General features: G+C 40.7%; 1 protein-coding gene across 6 annotated transcripts; it reads right to left on the minus strand.

The window, feature by feature from the left end:
- Positions 1 to 2,472: 2,472 nt before the first annotated feature.
- Positions 2,473 to 21,221, minus strand: USP44 (ubiquitin specific peptidase 44). 6 transcript variants are annotated; one of them, XM_079304647.1, is made up of 6 exons: positions 18,949 to 19,189; positions 14,277 to 15,785; positions 6,022 to 6,220; positions 5,443 to 5,521; positions 4,461 to 4,666; positions 2,473 to 4,071 (listed from the first exon to the last, which is right to left on the minus strand). In XM_079304647.1, exons 2-6 carry the CDS (start codon positions 15,702 to 15,704, stop codon positions 3,872 to 3,874), a joined length of 2,112 nt encoding a protein of 703 aa, XP_079160773.1. In that variant the 5' UTR covers positions 15,705 to 15,785; positions 18,949 to 19,189; the 3' UTR covers positions 2,473 to 3,871. The 6 variants fall into 6 exon arrangements, with proteins under 6 accessions (XP_079160773.1, XP_079160772.1, XP_079160770.1 ...); XM_079304646.1 differs by lacking the exon at positions 18,949 to 19,189 and adding an exon at positions 20,859 to 20,983 and having other exon boundaries at positions 2,474 to 4,071; XM_079304644.1 differs by lacking the exon at positions 18,949 to 19,189 and adding an exon at positions 21,098 to 21,221 and having other exon boundaries at positions 2,488 to 4,071; positions 5,443 to 5,551.
- Positions 21,222 to 25,338: the final 4,117 nt, after the last annotated feature.

Raw genomic sequence — 25,338 nt, forward strand, 5'->3', positions numbered from 1 at the left:
GCAAACCCTATTTCTACCTGCTTTACATAAATGCATTTCCTACTGCTTTCATGCTCTTCAGGCTGCCTTTTCTTGTTGCTGTGTTAAAAGTCCTGACTGTGCTGTCTGGTAAGTGAACCATGCTCTCTTGTCACTTGACAGAAGTTTACCAAAAGACTTTGGAGCCAGATGTTGAAGTTTGTTTTCAAATACCCAGAACACCCAAATAAGATTGGGGTCAATCTTGTTCCTTTTACATGCAGTACCAGAAATGGTGATAGTTTTTGTAGAAATTATTAGAAGCCAGAGTTCAGAAGCTACTTGGCAGGGTTCTTTCACACAGACCTTGTGTGACACATTTTTAGAGCATGTACAGCTGGACCCTTTGTGATGAGTCCTTTTAGTAAAGGCATGGCCTAGGATTTTCCTAATTTTAGACTCAAATACCATGCTTCTCCTCTTAGGTGTGGGTAAGACAGGTCTGGTGGGTACACAGGCATAGCCAGGTGAGTATAACCACAACATTTCAAAGAGGAGGCTGAAATAGGATGTGGGGAGACAAGTGGAGTTCCTGTTCTAGCAAGAAAACTGCTGCTCTGTCTATGTGGTTGTGTCATATTCACTTCAGTGTATCAAAATACTACCAGTATTTCAGAACAAAAACACAGTATGGAAACTTCATGATGGGATGTGTAAACATAACTGGAACTTGTTATTTTGATTTTTTTGTGGAGATAGAGGAAATTTTACTTTTAAACAACAACAAAAAAAGAGGCTTTTCACTGTTCTTAATTTCCCAGGATTATGCAGTGTTTGTACTTGGCCTTCTGTGGAATATGGGAGGTGGGCAGTATATTTTCCTCAGTCCAAACACTTTCATGAAGGGGAATTTAGAGATAAAGACCATGTAGCTTGAGAAAAGCATGGCATGCTTTGAAGCAGGTTACAATTTTTTAAGACTTAGGCAGGTTTTTTCTTTTCTACAAGTATTCAAGAGGCTTTTCTGGTTTTATAATTTTGAATGTTTCAGTATTTTTAAAGCAAAAGAAAAAATAGACAACTCTGCTGTGACTCTCTCATAATTTCTGACTTGTGTTTTTGCCATGACAAGCACCCAACTCTTATAACTCCAAGTGATACTCATTTTAGCTTTGCTTTGCATTTCTACCAATGCTTACATCTCCCTTCTTCAACAAAGAAACAGGCCTCTAGGAAAAAAACCTAAAGCTGTGTAGGCTAGTCAGCAGTTCAGATGAACAGTAAATGTTTTACCCTTTTGCTTTGGAAGTGCCTGTGTCTCCAGTTTTTGAAACTAATTTTTTTTTTTTTTCTTTCAGTAAGCCTAAATTTTTGAATCCCTTAAATGGGAGAGGGCTCTATAGAAGCCTTCTCTACTACTAGTGAAAAGTGAAGGCAGGTGCTGCCAGGATGCACACAGCAATTACCACTGGAATTGGAAACTGTTACTATTTTTCAGATTAAAATGAAGCTACTTCAGCCTGTGTGCTGCATCCCTGTGATCACTCGGCAAGCTTGCAGATAACACAAAGCAGGAGGAGTGGCTGATAAACCAGCTGGGGGCACTGCCACACAAGGGGAGCAGGACAGGCCCAGGAAATGAGACATGAAAAACCTTACACAGCTCTACAATGGGAATCACCACTCCTGCTCCTGGGCAGGAATCACAGGCTCCATGGGAAGCAGTGCCTCAAGAAGGACCTGGGGTAGAAGCTGTCCATGAACCAATAAGATGCCCTTATGGCAAAGGAGGCCAGCAGCCTTAATCTGTTAAAGGGTGCAGAGCTACTACCTGAATCTACTTAAGTATTAAGAACTGAAGTAGAAGCTGTGGAGAAGAGCAACTAAATTAGCTCATCCTTGTGGTGGACTGCACAAATCATCTCTACCCTCCCCACTGCCTTGATTAGGAAGACTAGAACTCTTTATCCTCCCCTTCTCTTATTCTATCCACTAGCAGCAATGGCAAGAAAGCTGGATTTGCTTTTGTAGAGCTAATCAGGCCTTTCAGAGAAAGCCTTGACACTTAGTAATCTTTGCTGCAATGCAGAGGAAGAGCTGGAAACACAGCCTAGGCAATTTTTCTAGTAAAGATGGCAGGGTAAGAGTCCTTATAAGGGACTTGAGTATGTGCTCAATAGTGAAGATTGAGGGTAATGGACTCTCACAGCCAAGTTGCTCTCTACAGATCCAAAGACAGACTCTTCCTTTAATGCTTGAGTCTCTAAAAATCCCTATGGATCTCCTAAGAGATGTACTTGGAAGAAGAAAAAGTATCAGAAGCCTGAAAGGCAAATTTTCTGAACTACCTGTAAGTAGAAAAAAGTGTTTAAATTACATTAATTTCCTCACCAGCAAGGACAGCAGAAAAGAAAAAAAAAAACAAAAACAAAGCCACAAAAAAACCCAAACAATGAAAAAATTTCCCAAACCACCACATGAACTGTTTCTTACACTTAATTAGGATGAGCACAAGACTGAAGTTTGAGGCTCCTATGTTCTTGCTATAATATGGCAACTTTCAGAAACAGCAATGATAGCAAAAGTCATTAATAAAATCAGCTGTTAAATCACTGACAGATGGTCAATGCAGTTGTATAATTGACACCTTAAACCCCATTAGACAAAATCTAAAAAGAATTTTTATAAATTTAATAATGTAGGAATTAATTCCAGTACACACACACTTTTCTGTCCATATCAAGGCAATTTATTGAGGTATAAACTTTGCAGAAAATGAGGTAACAATTTGCATAGGACTTACGCAAAATGACTTCACAAAATTTAACTGGCATTAACTACCTCTGTGGAGGATTGATAATTCTGCTTGTTAGATTCTCCTCACTGCACAGTTCTGTTAATGCTAGTGGTAGGACCATGTAGTACAAGGTACAGCAGTTGTGGGTAATGAAACCAGAGTGAGAATGCTTTCATGCAAACATTGCAGCTGCTTTTCATCAGCTGTTTGTTCAGAGATGATTGAGACAGACAATGCTTGCCAGAGCTTAAAGCAAGCTGGTCCAATTCAAGAAAAGGGATGCTAATGTTCTTGTAGCAATGACAGTGAGGTGAGTGTGGTTTTATTGTTGGGGAGTTTTTGCTTGTTGTGAGTTTTTACTTGTTTAAGAAAACTTTTTACATTTTTGGAATAAAAAAGCCACTAGTTGTTAAATTACTTTGAATTTGGCACTTGAGTATTATGTTGTCAGGTTTGTTAAGGTTAAAACATGCAAGTCTTGGTAAAGATACATTCTTGTGTTATTAAATACTCCTCTCACATAAAAATACCTTTGTGCTGTATTTCCTCAAATTCATATTTTAAGAAATTCTATCAGTGTATCTTTAGTATAGTCATTCAAGCTTGCAAAGTAATTTCACAGAAAGTTGCCTACAAAAAATTTACTTACTATCTGACATGTTTTAACATTGCTTGCTGGTGAATGTCAATATTCTAAGACCTACTAACAATTCCTGCAAGACAGTAAGAATCATGGTATCATTAGAACTATACTATAAAATGTACACAAGCATATACAGAAAATTAACCAGAAGAATACCAGTTGCCCATTGAAGTAAATTTTCTAAACCAATTCAAAAATATTATCAAAATACAAAACCAGCTTAAAAAAATAGCCTGAGGTAAATTTAAATGCACATAGCAATCTCTTCCTTAAAAAAATAGCTGTATTGAAATTCTAGGTACTTAGAAAGTTACTTATTGTCAATAAAAACTTTTGCTAACCATTGTAAAGAGTACTTCAACTAATACAAAACGATATAAACATTGAAAAAGTACAATACTGTACTTCCTTTTAAAAATACATAGTTATGACAATTTAAAACTTTACCATAAGCACAGTTAACTGGCTTTGGATTAGTTGCTGCTGTTGTCCCTGGAACAGCCAGCTAATTCTGTGTGCTGCTGACTTTCAGCTGTGCTAGGACAGGAGACTCTACCATGTCCATTTGCCTGAGTAAGTCGTTGGCTGTAAAACAAAATGTAGGCTTGAGCTTTGCATACTTCTTCCATAGTGCACATGTTGAGTTTTGAATCATTGCAGTGTACCCAAAATCCTATAATAAGGAAATATACCAGAAAAAACATGTCATCAGGACACTGATTTTAAGTGATTGCATCATACTTAATAATTAATTAGTGTTTGGTCCCATTTAACGAGTTATGTACAAACAGTAAACTGTTTCAGTTGATCTGGTTTATTTGCCTCAATGTTTTAAAAGCCCAACTTAGCTTCCTCAGATTTACAAGAGAATTTATAGCTAGAACACATTTAACGAGGCAATACAAAAACAGAACTGTTGGTCTACAGAGCTGCACTTGTCATTCCAGGCAGATCAGCTACAATTTATTCCCTTTTGCTTTTGAGAAAAGACAGTCATTGTATCAGTTTAGAATTAGGAACACCCCTTTCTCCCTCACTGCTCATTTCCCAGCTGGTTCCTACCTCCTTCAGAATTGTAGCAGTAGGCAGTGTAGTGCCCTGAGCCAAATCCTTTCCCGTGATGCATTACCACAGCAGACAAGTCATAGATGAAGCAGTCAGGCAGGAGAGACTTGAGGGATTCCCTGCAGCAATAAGGCTCCATGTTTAGCATTTGATCAAAACTAACATGTACACCAATCTTCTCACGGTGATTGCGTCCTGACCACCTGGAAAGTTAAATCAAATGAAAACTTTTGGGTGGTTTTTTTTTTAAAGAAAAAACACAGCATTTTAAATTATGTTTGAACGGAACATAGTATTTTCACTATTTTCACTAGTCTTTTCTTTCTAGGCTTCCTCTTTCACTTCTTTATTTTAAGGCCTTTTAAATGTGTCTATGGTACTACTGCTCTCATCTTCTGAAACATCCATCTTAAGATCAGTGCAGTGGTGAATAGGAAGTATTTCCCACCCATTATACCTCTTTGGTATTTCTCATTTATTCTATCTTATTTTCAGTTTCCTTTTTACAAGGGTACTGATGTTGGGCTAAGAGTTCACAAAGATGCAGTGTCCACTTCCCTATTCTGAAGCTGAATGTATACATGTATTTGGATATAGGAAGGTTATCTGAGCCTTCCGTTGAATACAGTCCAGATCTGTGCATTAGTGATTAAAGGCATCCTACTCTACCTTAAAATATCACAAGATTAATTTTTACCAATAGAGTTCAGAGCAAAGATAATAGGTTTTGACCAAAAACAAGGATAAAATAATTCTGGTACTAAAGTAGCAAGTATCTGAAATCCAAAAAGTTAATTCCTTGCTTATAACATACCTTACTGATGTTTCAAGTGAACAAGAAAAAGAAGTTTCTAGTAACTATTTCTCACCATACTAGCAAAGGGAAACGAAACTGATGCTGAAGAACATTGATCCTAAGCAATGTAGTGCAAGACTCAATTTGTCAGTTTGCAACACTTTTTGTTGTGGTACTACTTACCTAAACCGTTTAAGGTGTAATCTGAGAACCTGAGGTAGTCGACACACCATAAGCTGCTTCTGAGCTTCTGTGAGTATAACTGGTTTAGAAGAAAACTTCCTTCGTTTTGCTGAGGTCAAACACACAGTTACACAATACAAATCTTGGCAACAGCTTTATATTTCAGTCTAAGTTTTATCCACAGAATTTGTGTGGACCTAAATATCTATGGTACATGCCTTCTTAAAAAGGACATGCTCTGAGAGCAGTTTTGTAAGGATTATTTTGCAATGCAAGTAAAAAATACTTGTGGGATTATATTAGTCACCTTAATTTAAAAAGGTGATGGCTTCTTCATCTGGAACTACTAGAAACCCCATTATATTGTCATGAGGTTGTATCTAAATGAAGCATCACACTTCAAAACACCTTTTAAACAACTGAATCTTCTAGGGGGCAAGTAACAGCTGTCAAGTGACCACACAGGACAACAGAAAGTGGTCTTTGTTTGCAACATAGTTTTAAGACTTCTATACTTTAACTGTCAGCTTATATTTTACACAGAGAACATATGCATGAGTACATACTGCCTTTACTCACTGTTGCACTGATCACATGCATATATCTTTCCTTCCAAAGCTTCAGTTTCTGTAAACTTGGCCAGCATTTCTGTCAGCAGACATGGATACTGCGACGACATCTCCTTGCCATTACAGTGATACCTCTCGGGAAATTCCAGGGACAGGTCCCAGAAAGGTTCTATGGTATTTGATTTATTGTCACAGGTGAGACATGTAACCTGTAAAAAAAGACATATCACCAGCTGCTTAGACTCAAAAATGTACTTTGCTAAACATGTACCATAACACAGCTCTAAAAAGAGACTCTTTTTCCTAGAGATAACCAAGGGTAACCAAAGACAAGACAAAGTAATTTAAGAACAGAGTGATACACTTTATTTCATTTCTCTGAAGCAGCACATCCAAAACTGTTACCATAAACAAATAAGTGTTCTTACGTTTTACTGAGAAACAAAAACAGTGCCAAAATGTTCTGTCTGGGACCATCCAAAAGAAAGCAGCTGGTGAAGTCTCCGGAGTCTTTTCTCCAAAAGGAAAATTTACATGAGAAATTACAATATAGGTTAATTTGAAAATAAATAAAAAAAACACACACACAAACAAAAAAAAAAAAAAAACCAAAAAAACAAAAAAAAAAAAACCAAAACAAAAAAAACCCCAAACAAACAAAAAAAAAGGAACAGCTGGGGATTTTAAAGTCATGTCCTTCTTACTTTGTAAGTCTTCCAGGGAAGCCTGGATTAGGAAGCACACTTCTTCAAAGAAAAATTAACAGGTAAAAATAATTTATTTCTTCTTTCAGTAAGTGGATCCACTGTTACACTAGGGAAAGGACAAGCAGTAAGACAACATAAATAAAATGTAAAGATGTGAAGTGAGTCAACCTGGAAAACGCAGATACTACAGCAGGAGACAATCAATTCAGGATAACATTCAATACTTAAGAAAATAGGTTAAAAGCAGCAGCTCTTCTAAGCTGGAAAGACAACACATTAGGTGTTGCATACTTCCTATTTAGGAAAATACCACAAGTTGTTTGGAACAGCTAACAGAAAGACATAATAATAATGGAATAAAAATTCATGTGACATCCAAAGATTGTTATTTCACTTTATGCTCCTGCTGCTCTACACGAATTCAGTGTAGTTCAGTTTGGTTAGTAAGCCAACACAAGTGTGAAAGTACACTCAGTTTTGTTCAGATGCTCCATTGTTCTCCTCTGAAGCTTTGCTGTTAGGTAATTATTCTCCCTTCTTTGGTATTTCATGATCATTTATATAAGGACCTATCTGTCACCTCATGGTATCTTCCTCCTAGGTGTTCTTGTAACTGCACTCAGTAGCTGCAACAGCTTATACTCCATCTCTGCATTAGCCACCTAGTGCACATGTGGATTTGTGTCCCAGCATGAACATTTAGCAGTGCATCTAGGAAAGCTGTTAGTTGCTTTAAGTTCTAAGATGAAAATGCCACTGCCTTGTTCTTAGAAAACAAAACTTCAAACTGACATGATAGAAAAGAGGAGATTCTTCTGTTTTAATTTACACTCTCAGGAGCATCTTTTGTAAGTGCTAACATCTGGCAACATTTCAAAGCCACAAATCATTAGTAATTCAGAGCTGAAATTTAGACATGGGAGACAAAATGGTATGTTTGGCCACAGTACAACCACACTCCAGCTCAAACCCAGAATGACTAATACATTTCTGCCATACAAATGGGCACTTTTGTTGGGCCGTAAGTTTATCTAATTGATGAGTTACTTAAGAATTTGTTGCACATGAATGCACACTTAAGATTAAGGAGCTCAGGATGTAGAACACACATGACCTCAATACAGATAAATTTAAGATATTCTGAAGTTTTAAATTTAGTGTATTATATTAATAATCTAAGTTAAGATCTTCTTTCCCAAGTAGCTAATGAGTAGTATCCCAGACAAAAAGAAGAGAATAATAGATCCAGTTTCCAATTTTTGCCAGTCAAAAAACCTGAAGAACACAAACAGATGCCATAAATCTGCTTCTCATCTTGTCATGCAACCGTGAGCAAAGCTGATTTGTACAGGGGATAAAACCCTGTACTGATATACAGCTGCTCTTACTTCCCCAAATCCAAGGCAGTCCTGACAGCAGCAGAGTTAAACTCTGGGATTTATGTAGCTGCCAACAGCATGGTAACCTGACACACTGGGCAAGCCTCCCAACCCCAGCAGCCCCTGTGTGCTCCTGCTCCTGGAAGAGGTGGGAAAGGACAGCCAACCACGGCTGCAGCAAGGGTGGAAGCATTCTTCTTAGCCAAGCCTGAGCTTACCAACTGGATTACTCAAAAAGCAGGAGGATTCCCAGCCTTCCATAGAATCCATCTGCACTGGCCTGTCCATTGGCATTGGCTTCACAACACTCCCATCACTATTCTTTCTGTCCTAAATGGGACCACTTTATCTCATACTCCATTATCATTCACACAGTAACAACCCAGATTTTCTTTCTCCATGAGAGGGGCAGAAATTGTAAAAATTGTTCAAAAGTTGGTTGAGTGAGATGAGATTTTGTAAAATACAAAACAAAAAGAACCCCAAACATGAACTCAAGGGGCAAAAACTTTAAGCATTTGTCCAGTGTAACTTGGTATAGTATAAGTATGCACAACAGTAATAAGGAAGTGAGTCTACTCTAGCAATCTGGTTAGTGATGTCCATGATTATACTTTATAAATTCAGAGTTTGATTCCATTTTCCCATTATAATTCAAAATTGCTATTATAGGAAGCTTTAATGCTGTCATTTATAGCAAAGCAAATGTGAAGTTCACATTAGATCAAAATAAACTACAGATTTTTAACTAGTCTGAAATCTCTACCTTATGTTCTGCCCTGACCACCCTCTCATGCCTTGAAACATGGGTACTAAATACAATTGTTTGGTTAAAGCTTAGTATTCAATCATGGGCCAAAGGCCAGACTGAAAAGAGCTGGATCAAATTGCTTGATTCAAGCTAAGCACAGAGACTACTCAGACAAGCATCACTGTGGCCACAATAACGTGACAGACAGCCACTGCCCTGGATGGCATTCAGTGTAAATGCAACCAAAGAAAATAGTTAACATATTGCTGCAGAAAAGCCAACTCCATCATCAACAGTTTTGCCTATGTTCCCTGCACTTGCATGGAAGAAAGAAAACTCTTAACCACCTCTGCCCCAACTCTTTTTTTCCTTTGTTGTTTTTAAGAAGAGGAAAAATAGCCAGTCCCATTCTTGTGCTTTCACTAGATGAGACATATATATTATGATTAGTAACTCAATTTTTGCACAGGAAAGTAATTGAAGTTGAAGGGAATCTCTGGAATAGAGCTACAATGCCAAATTCATATGACAGCACAAAAGAACCCCAACTGAACTTCACAGTCATAAGCATACAGCATCATCACAATGATCTTTATCTATTAGCAGAATAACATAAAGCGTAACCACAGCTAACTGTGGTCTGAGATTCAAGGCCTCTTATAGATTGGTTTAAAATTATACTTTCATCTAGTTGGAAAACAACTTGACAATCATTTTGTAGGTCAGGCTAAACACAAAAACACAAGGACTAACACCAAAATATAGAAATCAGTATACATGGCATCGGCTGATTTAAGTGCAAATTATCCCTTAAGCCTAAAGTTCTTGTTTTTTTAACAGTCTATTCAGTGGGAGAGTTAATACCCAGCAGATCACCCTCAGCATTACTCCCTAAACTCGAACTCACAGCATACTACCCAAAACTGAAGGCTTTCAAACAACTCAAAAATCACATTTCCCCTTTTCTCAGACAATCTTTCCTGAAACATGCTTTAAGAATAGTTTGCATAGTACACTGGTAGGAACCTACTTCACTCGTTGAGACTTGGCATATCCTCTGATCACTGCATGCTGTTATTCTGCCATGCTGAGCAGGAGCAGTAGGAAACATTTTGCTCAGATTCCATCTTTAAAATTATCAGGAAGTAACCAAACTGCTTAGGACGTTTTAAGCATGCCTAGAGGTATCAAAAGCTAGTTCCTACCAGGCATTGCTGAAAAAAATATTTGAGCCAGTTTTTCTAAACTCTGAGAAGTCTGCCGATGACACAAAACAGGAGGAGTGGCTGGTAGGCTGGCTGAGGGCACTGCCACCCAGTGATAATGGGACAGGGCTGGGAAATGGGACAAGAACCTTATGCAGCTCTACAAAAGGAAACACCACATCCTGCTCCTGGGCAGGAATCACTCAGGCACCACTACAGGCTGGGGGGGGAAGAGAATGACCTGGGGGGAGAAGAGAATGACCTGGGGCACGAGCTGCCCATAAGCCAGTAACGTGCCCTTATGGCAAAGGAGGCCAATGCCTCTGGAGCTGCACTTGGCAGAGCATCACCAGCAGGTGATCCCCACCTTCTCCTCAGCCCCCACACAGCTGAACTGCTGGGCCCAGTGCTCAAGGGAGACGTGGATAATATGCTGCACTGAGTCCACCAAAGGGCCAGGAAGACGATGAAAAACTTCAGACATACCTGACCTATGAGGAAAGGCTGAGAGAGCTGGACTGCTCAGCCTGGAGAAGGAAACTCAAGGTGGATTTTATCCTTGCATGAGAATTTCTGCTCATATGATTTCTGAATACATAAAAATGAGTACATAAAATCTGCTATTTTAATTTCTGGATTTTTAGAAAGATGCCTGTCCCCTTCCTTGCTTAATATGGACAAAATTGAAATAAAGATACTTTTAAAATAGTTGCATACTGTGCTGTTTAGTTGGTACTATTTAAAAAAACACAAGCCAAAAAACTTATGAGACTACAGCTAACACACTTGAGCTCTTGAAGTGTACTTTAGAAATCTGTGAGCTAGCTACTGCCACATGAGTTCCAGCACAGTAGTTTCTCCTTTCCCATTGAAGGCTGAGGACAGGAGACAGTAAAGGACCTTCCACAAGAGTACAAGCACTGAGGGATTGAAAACAATTAGGATTTCAATAGACATACTGGGATCTCCTCAGAGTCCCAATGGGTTTGAGAGGTATGAGCCACTTTCTCCAAACAATTGCTGTAGAAGACTAGCATGTGAAAAGACAGAACAGAGGGGAAGGGTTTTGCACCTACAATGCAGATTGTTTTTTCTCTTAGATGTACCAGGTATTGCAGTTTCACAATACTACAAAGTGAAAAGCTGAAATACTAAAATGGGTAGTAGAATAAATATAAAACATAAAAACAGAGGCAATTTGCTCACACTATTCCTGGAGTTACCCATTACCCCGTTTAGTGTTCCATAAAACAGTAAGCTATTTCAAGCAGCAGATGAAGAAAACTTACTTTAAATCAACTGAGAACATAGCAAAACAAAAACAACTACCTCATATAAAACATTCAATTGTTTTGACATCACCCAAAACTTCTAGTTAACAAAAAGTAATCTGCATAAGATTCTCAAACATTCAGTTCTCTGCTTTCTTAATCTTGTATCCTAAATTCAGTTACTGCTGAACCAGGCAGCACTTCAATAGCAACAGACTGATGGCAAACTCAGGGTTATGACTTCCCTTCAAGTTAAATTAGAACTAGAAGGAGGGGGAAAAAAGTTTAGCTGCACATGTGAAAGTAATGTGACACCTAAGTAAACACACAGCTTATCAGCACTGTAAGGGATCCTCTGTGTACTTTATCAAGAGTAGTCCATAGTATTCCTGAGGTTTGAAGGTCAGGAGATTGACTTCATAGCACTTGAGTATCTCACAGAATCAAGTCTCTTGAACTTATATCTTCTGTACAAAGGACCATTAAAAATAGTAACATTTTAGGGGCTTTAAAATGGAAACAGCACACTGCAGACACTTCCCAATTCCCCTTTTTCAATGAAGTAAGATGTAACTTAAAACATGAGACTAAAATCCTGTCTTGTTTTTAATAAGGGCAGCTGGGAACAGCTCCAACTATACTCTAGAGAGAAACTGTAGTACCGTCACAGTATTTTATTTACATATTACTTTATTTTTATTACTATATTTATCACGGTATTACTTTATCTTGCTGGTAGATAAAGCTAAGCCTGTAAGGACTAAACATTCACTGAGTCCACAGTGTTGCTTTTAAGAGCTAACACTGTCCAAGATGAGATGACATAGGAAGAAGTTTGGGGGTTTTTTTCAGCACTTAATGGCTGTTTTCATGCCTTTTTTGTTAATTTCATTAAAGCAGTTCTGTCAAACACCTAGTGAAATCACGCTGTAGGAATCTTACTGAGGAAAGGAAAAAAACTGCCTAACAGAAGTTTTAAAGTTCATTTTTCCATGTGCAAATACCAGGGATTAAATCATTAAGATGCCTGAATGTATTTTACAAGGAAGAAATCTTCAGGGCTTACCTTTTCCTTACAATATTTATCATGTTCAAAACCACAAGTGAAGACTAAACTATAAAAAAAGCAGTGGCAAAAGATAAAGGGAACACTGGGAGGGGTAAAGTGTTGAACAGTCCGTGGGAACTGCCTAATGAGCCAGGGAGAAATTATTAGTTAACAGCCTCAATACTCTTTTCCTTGTCCCTCGCACTTCAGGCATTCCTGAGTTCATCAAAGCTGTATTCTGCACACAGACATAGAGCAGCTGCACTAAGAGCTGTACGTAGTCACAGAAGTCACAGGATACCTCAAATCTGCTGAATTCCCTTTCTGTTTTACTCAATAGTGTGGAAATCAGAAGGGTTTTTTGTTTTGCATTGGTTTTGGTTTTGTTTGTTCTCTTGTTTTAGTTTACTCATTAGTGAATTCTCACTACTCCCCTCCTGGATCTCTGGAAGGTTGAAGGGTTTCTAGTCACAAACCTTTTCACATAAAGCTAAAAGTATGTGAAAGTAGCCTTGAAAATTCTTACCAAAGCAATGAATCCTGTAAGGAGGTTTGCAACACAAGCAAACCTTGTCAGTATTCCTAAAAAAAATCATTTTGATTATAAAATTGTTATTTTGGAGAGAAGTGGAATTTTCAAACAATAAACTCCGTAATGATATAATATACTAAACACAGTTGTGCAACACTGAAACACTGATATTAGGTATGTACTACCCAAGGATAGGAAGTATGCCACAGAAGTGCTTGTACACTGGGCCAGACAGAAGGTAGCTGGTGACCCAGTTTTATTGATAAATCTAACAGTTTCCAGTAGTTTCACAAAACCTAAAATGACTGAGGGCTGACATATGCTGCAAGCAACCCTATTACCTTCCTATGAAGTTTATAGATATTGTAGCAATGCTACCCTTAGTCAAAAACCACCTGGGATTTCCAGTTTTACATATTAAAACACTAAACCAACAATCACATAGTCAGAATACCAGGAACAGACAATTTTGTGTTAAGTCTTTTCTTTACACACAATATTCAAAATTCAAATTTCAAATGTTTCCACACTCCCTCGGTAACGTATTCATGTATACTACAGATCCATTCCAGGAGCCAGGAATTTCCCAACTTCTTTTCCTGCTGCAATGTGATTAGTTTGTAGATTAATTCAACAGAAACTAGCATTTGTTTGTTCAGTCAGTTTTCAGACATTTGTACACATACGCTGTTGGGATATGCATAATAGCAGTGAACGCACTGAAATACTTAACAGGGAGCTGAGAAGCAGAAAGGAAAAAAAAAACCGTGGTCATGCAGAAAGAAGGTGTTGACAGAGCCTTCTGTATCTTGGTGTTGTAACAGAAAAGAAGTATTAGTATTTCTGAACATAAAATCAACATACAATTACTCACTGGTAACCAATCTCAAATTCAAGCTATTTAGTGAAATAATATCCTGCTTGACATCCATTACCTAATCAGTTTCTACTTAGATGAGATTAACACCTTTCTTAACACCTTTTATCTAGTAGCACTATAGTGATAAGCCAGATACTTAAAATTGTAAATTCTTTATTCCTTCAACTGAGTTTGTGCTTAACAGCGAATACAAGTATTTCTGGGTGGGTGGAAATGTGCATTTTAAAATTCAAAATTAACAAATTCAAGACTTCTATGATTAACAGGTGTATTGGGTTTGAATAGCCTGGTTTTTGGTAGCAGGAGGGCTATTGGATGGCTTCTGTTGAAAACTGTGTACTATTTCTTCTGAAACTGTGTAATAAATCCTCACAATCCCCCCCCCCAATAGCTATAAACGTATAAACCTTTAAAGTATGTCCATTCTTGAGTGGAGTAAATTCAGAACTAGAAATCATTAAACACCTTAAAAAAAGTAATCATAAAACATACCTGACTTAATAGCTGTCCATGAAAAATGTTGTTAACCACATTCAAAACCTGCTTTATAAGTTTTCTTTGAGAAGCAGGGATGAGAGCTGGGTATCTGGTCCCTGTAGTCTCCAGTTCCTGCTGTACTTTATCCAAAAGTTCACAGAGAAATTCCTGAGCATCTTGTTGGGCATATCCTCTGAAGGCTGGAATTAGTCTCCACACAGAATGAAGCATGGCAAAAGGAGACACCAGTGCCCATTTGCCAGACCACATAACCTGGAATAGAGTATGCAACTCATGACAGAGAGAAATATGCTTTGAACTGGGCTCCCTGGGCTGAATAAGCTCCATACTTTTTGATGCTCCTCCACTTAATCCAGAGGATAAACTAGGCCGCCTCACAGAGTACGATCCCCTTACTTTCTCTTGGTTCTCATTCACGCGTAATGTTGAGGCAGCTACCGACAGGTGTCTAGATGAAGATCTTGTTTTACCATTGGTTGCTGATGCCAGCAGTTCCTGAGTTTGGTTGAGATCAAGCTTTAAAAAGCATTCTCGAAAAACAAGTAAGTGACTTAATACTTGCAGGACAGAATTCATATAGCATGTGTTTCCCAGGTTTCTCAGTCCCGTCACTCCAGGAGTCACTGTAGGCCTTCGTTTAATTGGAGAGTCACTTATTTTTTTCAATCTCAGGTCTTCTGAGGTATATGCTTCTTTCAACTCTGCCAAAAATTCCATGTTCTCTAAAGTTTTCTGAGGGCAGGGTTCAGGTTTTGAGTACATTCTAATCTGATTTTGTAAACGACTGCTCTTTCTTGGAGGCATCTTTTCCATCTCCGCTTTCAACTCACGCTTTCGTTCTTGTCTTCTCTTCCTGGCTTTGTCCTTTTTTAGCTCTGCTTCTTCTTGACGCCTTTCTTCTTCCAAAATCCTTCTTCCAGTAGGTGTCAACTCAAGCCACGACCTGAACACTTTGCCGAGGACGGCACGCCGCCGGTGCCAGAGAGCTGTGAACATCCTGTCTTCATTCCGAAGCGTGGCTTGGGCACCACCGTGTGCAAGGTAGGAATCATCACTTGTACCCGTGGAACGCAAAGTCCTCCCGCTTCGAGTAGTGCACTCATAGTTCTGACTCTTGATGGCACTCAGCGTGCTCCGCAAGAGCTTCAAATCGCCGGTCGCGTTGTCATTGAGAACGTAATCGTCGCAGAGATAACAGAAAACATACAGCTCGTTTACTTCCAACGCCACCGGGTGGCTGCTCTCCTGAAAGTGCTTTAGTGCATGTTCTTCAATGTATCTTCCACACGCCACGTGCGAGCAGCTGAGGCACGCCCACACCGATTCCGTAGTATTGCAGTCCATGCAATGCCATTTCTGAGGATTGAGAATGGAGTGATCCTGGGCCAGCCGCAGACGCCCGACGTGCTTACACTTATCCATCGTTAAAACTCAAATTGCAGAGATATGCTGGCAAAACACATCATCCAAACGATTTTCTGCCCATGATACTCCGACCTGCAACTAAATAAAAAAATAAAAAAAGGAAGTTATAAAAACCCTTTTACAGGAGTCAGAGATCTTCATCTCAATATGAATTTGGTACTATCATCATCCAGCTGAGTCCCACCAAACACGTGAAAAAAAATCAGTCATGTGGAACCACACACACACATCTTCAACAACAGTTCCATGTTCACACGAAATTGCCTGCATACCACTGTTTATAGTCCCAGTGCTTTGTGGCTCAGACTGAAGCATACTAGCTATACTTTAGGCCTGGTTTGTTTTTTTTTTATAAAGGGGCACTGATTTTGTTAAAAGATGCTGTTACACAATTTGGATACAAACATAAAGTGAGAAAGGCTGCTCAGAGAAGCTGTGGATGCCCCCATCCCTAGAACTGTTCAGGGCCAGGCGGGATTGGACTCTAAACAACTGGGTCTAATTGGAGGTGTCCCTGTGCACAGCAGGGGATTGGACTACAGGATTTTTATGGTCCCTTGCAACTCAAACCATTCTGTGATTCCAAAATTTTCCTATTAATTCTGCCCCTAAGCATACAGGTGCAGAAGTGCAAAGTTCACTTAAATTTATTATGTTTACACAGTACAAACAGTTCAGAAAAATGAGGCTTTATACAACTCAAACCCTTAATTAATCCATATGTTTAATTAAATCACTGCCCCTCTGTGCTCAGCAAACCCAATTATACCATTTCTATAATAATGTATCTTAAATATCTACATTTTAACACATCGTCCTAACACCTCTAAAAGAGTAACTTGGCAAAGCAGAACTCCATTTGTTAAGACAGAACTACAGGAGATACATACATCAGTTATGATAAACTTTTAAACTTTCTAATCCAGGTGTTCAAAAGATCATTTAGAAGTCTGACTAGCACTGGCTTATATCCTTTATTAAGCTTGTATGGTTGCATTTATATGTTCAACCAAGCTGCTGTTTTTGCTTCCTCTGATAAGGTGCATTTAATCAAAACAGTCTCTGATTAGCGAAAAATTAAAGAGACAGTGATTCATTCTCATTTTTACCATTTCCTTTGACTATCTTGTTTAGATATAACATCCAGAGATAAATGATGACGGTGCTATGATGCATCAGGAAGTGATTACATTTGATCTGGGCCATTTGTGCCCACGATATCACTGACCAGAAGGGCCAAGGAGCCCAGTACACAGTGCCAGTACCATTATGCACAGTCCTTGCCAGATGAAACAATTCATTCACCTGAGGAGTTCAAGGCTTTGTCAAATATTCTAATCTATGCCAAGTGAGATGAGTTTGTCCTTACAAATACATGCTCTGGACCTGGCCTAGGCTGTACAGTTCAAGGTCCTGGAGTCTATGCTTTACAGCATAAACCATACTACAAAACTGAGTGATTTACACAACTCTGGATAGAACCAAAAAAGCTGTATTCCAGCTATTAGCCTTAAATATGCTAACATTTATCAATTTCTACACTTCTGAAACATATAAGAATAGATTACTCAATATAGAACAGATGTTTAGTGTAAAATAAGCATTAGATAGAGGGAATCCTAATGTACATGACACAACTAAGGAAGAGAAACAGGCAAAGGTTGCAGATGGCTAGAAAAGAGGATCTAATTTGGTACTTTGATAAAACTGTCATTAAAATATTAAAAAAATTGCTTTGTTTGGTTAACTGGCTCATGGCTAGTGCCTTTTAAAATGTTACAATACAGATACCAACAGAAGAGCTGTAATAACTCTCTAAGCACATAATCAGCACCCAGCACTGCATATGTTGTATAGAATTTATTCTGTAATGAAGAAAAACGTGAACCAGCTGTAGAAAAACTAAAAAACTGTACACAGTTTTACATGCCCCTATTAATCTCTCATTCATTCTGGCTAAGAGTTGTTTCCAGTCCAAGGAATTTCAGGCACCACAACCTCTGGGGAGCCATTCAGCAGCTCCCAGATCAAGTGCCAGCCATAGTGTATTAGGGGAGGTGGAGATCTCTTGTGTTTTATGGTCAACTGATCACAAATTAATGGCTTGCTTAACTTTTTCATTTGCTTGCATCCATAACATTCATTCCTTCCAAAAGACAATCTTATCTGCAGACTGCCAATTATATTCTTTTACAAATAGCTGTGCACTCTAAGTCTGCTTTTTATATTGTCTTTACAAATAAGACAATCAGCATTTTCACGTGTCTTCTGGTCTGACAACCTCTTTTCCACAACAAACTGGAACATATGTAACACTGATAAAATTCAGAATTGTAGTATGTATGTAAAGTGTGCTGCAATAATTAAATGTGGTATAGAGAATTTTAAGGGGAAAGACTCATCTTGGTGGTTTTGGGTTAACATACACAGATTCTACTGCATAACCTATTAGTAATAGCCCTTTCCAGCAAACCAGAAAAGAACACTAAACCCTGCCTCCCCTCAGGGCTGTCACACACAGCAATGCTGTCAGTCAGAGGAATCTGACAGGTCAACTGTTTCTGAATTTGTTAAAGTCACTGCATAAAGCCTGTGACTTACTTTCCCTTCCTTTTAATACTCTATGATCAGATTACTTTTTTCATACTTCTAAAAACATTCTCAAGACTAAAACTGCTCACATGCCTCAGCATAAGCAAATATTGAAAAGTAGTTCACTGATTTCTGGACTGTGTAAATCAGGACTGCACATTCAAGCTCTTCATGCAAAAAGCAGCACAATTCTACGAAAGTGCAACATCAGCACCTCGAAGGGGAAAACCTAAAGCCCCAGCTCCCCCACCAGCAACCAAGCCAGCATGACATTTTCCCACCTACATCGATGTGTGGAGAAAAGAGACAGGGTGGAAGGGGGAGGGGGGAGGAAACATCTTAGCATGAGAGAAGTCTTTCTTTGAAAAAAAAGTGAAATCAAAAAGCAGTTTGGTCAAAAAGAGCAATATCTGAAAACACTGCAAAAAAAAAGCTTAGAGTACAAAAGTGAGACCAAGAAAATTTCAGATTAATGTCAAGCAGCACGCTGACATCACAAATGTTGGAAGTACTGGGACTGCATAAACCCACATTTAAAAACTGTGCCTTAGAACTAAAACCTGGCAAAAGATCTCAGGGTAAAAACAGGAGTGATGTGACAGATAATGCTGGAAGAAACAGGAAGAATACTGCATACTCATTCCCACACCTGAAAACTGCAGCTGGAATAAAATAGTACAATCTAATGCTCCAACGTTAAAATTCCCTAAAGGAAGTTATTCAGCTCTAGTTTCTGCATTCTTCTCTCCTGAGGTTCAGTTCTGTGCACACACACAAAGAAACTCTGAATTAGTTGACCAGCACTTCAGAGATCAAGCCCCCCTCTGTGTTCTTACCACAGACCTGAGCTGAAGAAGTAAGCAAAATAACCACTACTAGCATATAGAATAGCACCATTGAAAGCATTAAGTTGTCTGGAAACAGAGAGATACACAGAAGTTTTTTCCTGCACCAAAGTTTCACAAGCCAGAAACAAAGATATATAGAAAAGGATTTGTTAATTGTATTATATTTCAACCTTACTAACACGTTCATTCCGTTTGTTCCACTCAAGAATGGCTGGCAAAATACACATTTTTGGGTAATTAATGAGCTGAAAAAGTACTTGATGCCAAGACCAACTTAGAAATCATGAAAATTGATGTTTTTCTTCCATAAAAGAAAAAAAATTCAAGATTTTAATAATTCAAGGGTCATTTTCACAGCCGATAAAATTTATAAAGTGTAACTATAAATATAAACAAAATTATGTATTTTACCCACAGTCACTACTTGTGTAATTAATTGCCTAACACATAAATGAGAAGTTTCAAACATTATACTAGAAATGCAGTGCAGAATTTTGCAATTACATTTACACGTGGGTGTGCTCTTGTGCCCCATTTATATTCTGGCATTTAAATCAGATGACCGTTTGCAAACTGATTTTCCTCAGGCTCTGCTGAATATCTGAAAACACAGGAATCATGGGTACCTAACTCAAAGTTTTAAATAACAAATACATTAACTAGAAGGCAGATGTACTACTTTGTTGTTTTTTTAAACGAGTTTTCTTTAAGAAAACATCTCGACGAAACACTTATGTGTTTTACTTCCAGCTGCAATACAGGTCTGCAGGCACAACAATTTAGGTTTCAAATGAAAGCAGCACTTCAAAAATGAATTTTGTGAATTATTACAGATTTCTAAAAGAACAGCCTTTGACAAGAATCTCCCAGTCCCCCTTCTTCAGAGCCGTGCAGATCGCCATTTAACTTTTTTCGCTCTATTTTTTTTTTTTTTTTTTTTTTAACCAGATAAAGAATGTACATCCAGTGCTACCCCAGGACACCACAGACAGCGGCACATTTTTACATTCGATGTCTACTCCTGCAAATAATCGCACGTTTCCTCCAGTGGAGACCTCACGATAAAGAAACAATACAGATTGAAGCACTTCCACAGCAGTACGAAAAACACGGCACTTCTTACTGATCCGACGTTACACTTAACAGTTCATCCCGTTTAAAGAACGAGCCCCTCCGAGTGCTCTGACAGCCGCTGTTCTGACAGCCCCGGTGGGTGCGGGCACCGGCTGGCCCAGGGCTCGGTGCCGCCGTGCGATCCCGCAGCTCCGGCGAGCCCGGCGCACCGCGACATGGCGCGACTTCGCCTGCTGCCACAGCCGGCAGGAGCCGAGAGCGGCGGGCCCCGTTCACCGCCGCCCACCGCGCTCCCCCTCACCTCGACGCCCTCCCGGCCCCTCAGGGAGCGGGCCCATGCAGGGGTTCTCCGCCACACACCGAGCGCGGCGGGAAGGCGCACAGCCCCTGCTGCCTGGCGGGGGTGCCCGGTCCCAGCGTCCCGCTCCTCCGACCCCGCGCCGTGCCCGGCTCCACCCGCCTCCTCCTCAGGTGCCCCTCCGCAGGCACCGCGCCGCCGCTACCGTCCCTCCCCGGGGAAAAGGCGCCGGTGTCTCCCGCCCCGCGCTGCCCTCCGCCGGGCACCTGCTCCCCGCAGGCCGGCCCGGGGCGCACTGGCAGCGCCGCTGCCGCTCCCACCCGCCGCTCCCGCACGCACCCTTCTCTCGCCGCCATCTTGGGCGCCCCGAGCCGCCGCCGCCGCCTCGGAGCGGCCCCTCCGCGACGTCAGTGCCGCGCGGGGCCGCTCCGCCCGCCCCACACCCCCGCCCGGGCGGGGAGCGCGGCGGGCGGCGGAGAAACGCGCGGCGGTGGCGGGGCGGCGCCGCCAATATCCCCGCACTCGCTCAGCACCCGCACCCCCGGCCGCGCCGGGCCCTGCCGCCGCCCCGCACCCACCTGCCCATCGCCATGTGCCGGCGGCGGCTCTGTCACCAGATTTGTAGTGGCAACCGAAGTCCTTCCCACGTCTCCTCCCACCTCCCCCGGCCTCCCCCGCCCGCCGGGCCGGTCCCGCGGGGCCGGACGCGGGCGGCCTGGCGGGGAGCGGCGGGGCCGTCGGGAGCCAGTTCCCGAGGTGCCGAGGAGCTGCCGCTGACCGGCCCTTGCCCGCGGGGCACCTGTTTGCCCTGGGACGGGTCTGTACCCAGCCGGGAAGAACCGCTTCTTGGCCCCCCAGGAGTGGGTGCCCAGATTTCCTTCCTACATTTTCACCCATGGTTTGTTATCGGTGTCGTCGACCTTACAGCGGCAACTGTGTGCCTGTGCCCCAGGCCTCTCGGTGGCTCCCCCGCTGGAAGGTGCCACCAGGAGCCATCTGTGGCCTGGGCGCTGCCTGGACGCAACAGTCACGCACCGGAGACCTCAGCCCTTGAAACGCCTTCATATCTCTGTGCATGTTGTTTGTGGAAACTTCTGCAAGGCAGCTCACGTGGTAAAAACCCCAGTGTCTTATCAGGTCCCTGTTACCCATCTATTGAGTAGTTTTTCAGTCTCAGGTTTCATTACAGATATGTAAATAGGCAAAAGACTTGTTACCTCACGTCCTGCAGATGTTCTGGTTTTTAAATTTGACGTCTCTTTACACTGATACTTTTAGAAGTAAAGTTCCTGAAGTGCGGCCAGCTGGTTTTAGTTGCTTTCCAGTTCTGCCAGCGCTGAATTAATTTACACGTGTGCATGCCTTCTGCTCTGCCCTGTGTAAGGGCAGGCTGTGTTTGGGACAAGAGGAATCTGCTAATAACCCCTCCTGGCTGGGCAGCATCATTTCTTCATCCATGCTGAAGCAGGCTGGCTTGTGGTTTATGTGAACCTGCTCAGAAAGTTTGGTGCTGCTGGCTGTTACAAAACATAGTTGTGATGTGTGAGCTGCTGCTTACTCACAATAAGCAAGCAGTGGTTTGGTGCAGTGTGAGCATTTCAGATTCCCCCTCCTCCCTTTTTTTGGATCCGTTATGCATTAGGATGTTTTCATGGCAGCATTAAAATCTCGCACATCTGTTTCTGTGTTCCTAGTTGTGTCATGAGAGAAAATGTGTTTCAGTTTAAACGGTTAAATCTTTAGGCCCTGGTTGCCTCAATTCTTCTTCAGTAGTGCATTCCCATTCTTTCTGTTTCTGATGAGGCTGCTGAGATGGTATTTGCAGGATGTGGCCAAGAGGCACAATTCCATTTGTCTGCAGGGTCACTTTGTCATGGTGCTTTCAGAAACTCATTAAAAATGTATACAATTGAAGACACCAGGCTTCAAATCTGTTTCAAAATTTTAACTTTAAAGTGAGAAATATTGTTGCCTAAGCAAAATATTTATGGGAATTGTTCATGCTTAGTGATTCCACATATTTGCATCTCCCTGTTAGGTGTTTTAAGATAACTTTAACAACTTTCAAATAACTATTTTGTCAAGTTCCTATTCTGTCTTTAACAGTAGCAATTTCTTCTTGAATCGTGGTTGGCAAACTAACCCTTCCATGGTTTCTTGCTGGAGTGCTATTACACCATTCTACACTCAGAATCTCAATGTGTGTGTGTGCGTGTGCATTGGTTAAGTGGATGTTGGATTTGCTCTCAAGACCAGACTGACTGGCCATCCCTACTGGGACCTCTTCAGCTGCCTTTGCAGGCTGCTGTCCCCTGGGCTCCTCAACTCCAGGAGCCTCTAGAGGAGGAATCCAATTTCCTGATGCCTCAGCACACACTGGAGGTCTTGCCCGTGTTTTCTAGGTGAATGAAGCATAGGTGAGGCTCAGGGCATTACCATCCAGGGCACTGAGAAAGAATCCCAAATCCTGTTTTTCCTAAGCATCCTGAGGAGGCTTTGATCTGGGCTGCTCACAGGAAGGCTGAAGCCAGCAATGCAAATGGGAAATGGTGGCTCTCAGCCATGCACATACTTACCCCACTCCCAGCTGGTGGCTCACTCAGACACAGCCTGAGGCCTTGTCACCAGCTCCATTTATATCCTAAATGGCCACTTTAAGCAGCTATTCCCAAAGTGATTATGAGCCTCAAAAATTCGTTTTTATTTATGCCAATTTTAAATTTTGTAGTCTTATCATCTCTCTAACACCCTTTCACCTTCATCAAGCAGTGCTTATGTATCCAAACCTTGTTCCAGTGTACCAGAGATTTGCCTTGTGTCTGCTGTCTCTGCAAGTGTCTGATTTAACACAGAATAAAGGATGTTGTTTTTTTTGGGTTTTTTTCATGTTTGTGTGTGGTTTACCTGTTAATGGACAAGTTTCAGCTGATATTCACTAAACACATTTCATATCCTTACTGGGTTAAGGCAGACTTCAGTCTCTGTTCCTGCCACATTGGCTAATCCATTGCAAAATGTTGATTTGGAATTTGGCTTTGGCATAACAAGTAAATCACTGAATTGCTATGTGCTGCTCCTACCATATCTGCCCTGCTTCTTGCGTGCCTTTAGTGACATCCTGCTTAAAATTTTTCACCTTCCTTTAACCTTTCTCTGAGTCATATATTTATTCTTCTAAGTAATATCCACCTTAAAAACATTCAAGGCTGATAAGAGAATTCCTGAGCCTTAGGGACATATAATAAGACTCAAGTCATTTCCACCATCCAGACATTACAGCTAGAAGGTTGTGATTTATTGAGACAGCCAAAAATTGATTTCCCAAATGTGGTTTAATTTAAAATTCATTGGGCATTTATAAAAATGGATGCCAAATACAGAATATATTGTCAAGAAGCAAGCAAATGTAATAAATTCCTAGAAGCAGTAAGTAACCTCCTATGATGTGTGAAAACATTTTCTGGAGGGCATAACCACCTCTAACTGAAACATCACCTCTGACTTAATGTTAAAATGTTCCAATATGGCAAATAGTTTTAATGTGTTCTTAAATGGTTGCTAGAATTATGTACAACTACTACATTAGTACAGCTGGAAAAAAATTTACTTAGTGCATTTGACATAAGCTATTATTCCAATGAGGTGTCTAAACTTTTGCTAGTGTATGAAACTTCAAATTTCTGTCAAATATAAATGTAATTATAAAATAGTACTAGCTTTTGATACCTAAGAACAACAAAGTGGTAGGCTAACCAAGCCTTTTGGGTCTATCTGAAAAGAGAGTTGGTGTGATACCTGTTGTCTTTTTCTCCACTAGGTTTGGGTCTGGATTTAGGGTTTGAATGCTCAAAACTTGTGAAAAGGGAAAGAGAAAAAGTCTCATGTAAGCTAAAGAAAGGAAAGCAAGCTTTAAACAAACACAGAGTCGTCTTTTTCTCTTGCTAGTGCAAACACTCTTGTTTGCAGGTCCCAGTTAAGAGTGGTGCTCATGTGCTGTATGTCCCCGAGCTTGCAGGGTGTGATGTCACCCTGGCAGCCGCAGTGCTGGGATGTGAGCTCATTGCTCTGGGATTCACTCTGCCTGCACCCGCGCTGCTCGCACCAGCACCTGTCCTGGCATCAAGCTGCTCCCATGTGAAATCTCTCCTCATGTAGAGTCAACCAGCTTCCCTGAAGAGCAAGGCAATACTGGTGATCAGGAAATCTGTTCTGATGCTTTTACAACAGTACAGTCGTGTTCTGTGGAGATGTTGGCAGATGGGCCTGACTACATGGAGTTAATTGCACATCTGAGGCACAGAAAATAGATGACATGAGGGGAGCAATAATAAATCACAAATTTACATATGTTAATAGGATCAGCTTGATGCTTTCTAGTTCAGCCCTAGATGATAAATACATTTTTTTTTCTAAAACAGTGGGAGCATTTTAAAACAGCACAAAAGGAGGTGAATCTGAGAAAGCATATCTAAAATCTCAATACACGTATGAACCAGTATATTCCTGTTTGGGCAATATTTGCATGTTTACCTTAATGCAACACCTGCAGTGGGAGATCATTGTGTTTCCATGTTTATTGATGCAAAAAACCCCCAAAATCCAACCCTTCAATTTATCTATAAACAGATTCAGAGCTCAGAGAGAAATTCTCAAAGAGAAAATAACAGGATTTTCTCCAGTGCCTGTGAAGCTTTTGGGCTGCAGTTCAGTTCAAGATGATGACTCATGTGATGGTGTCTGCATATGAACTAAGTGTTTTAATTCCCATGAGGGCTGGGGGTGGGTAAGATGAACTTGTGTAAGATGTTCCTGAGGTACT

Source organism: Erithacus rubecula (assembly GCF_903797595.1).
Source record: "Erithacus rubecula genome assembly, chromosome: 4".
Taxonomy (NCBI): domain Eukaryota; kingdom Metazoa; phylum Chordata; class Aves; order Passeriformes; family Muscicapidae; genus Erithacus; species Erithacus rubecula.

Bases quoted from the DNA above. Each gene is read 5' to 3' on its own strand.
- USP44 (XM_079304644.1), bottom strand. From the start codon at position 15,704: ATGGATAAGTGTAAGCACGTCGGGCGTCTGCGGCTGGCCCAGGATCAC. The intron at 6,221-14,276 runs GTATGTTTTATG...CTTTTTTTACAG, and splicing joins ATGGACAGCTATTAAGTCAG to GTTACATGTCTCACCTGTGA. The intron at 4,667-5,442 runs GTAAGTAGTACC...TTAACTTTCCAG, and splicing joins TTACACCTTAAACGGTTTAG to GTGGTCAGGACGCAATCACC.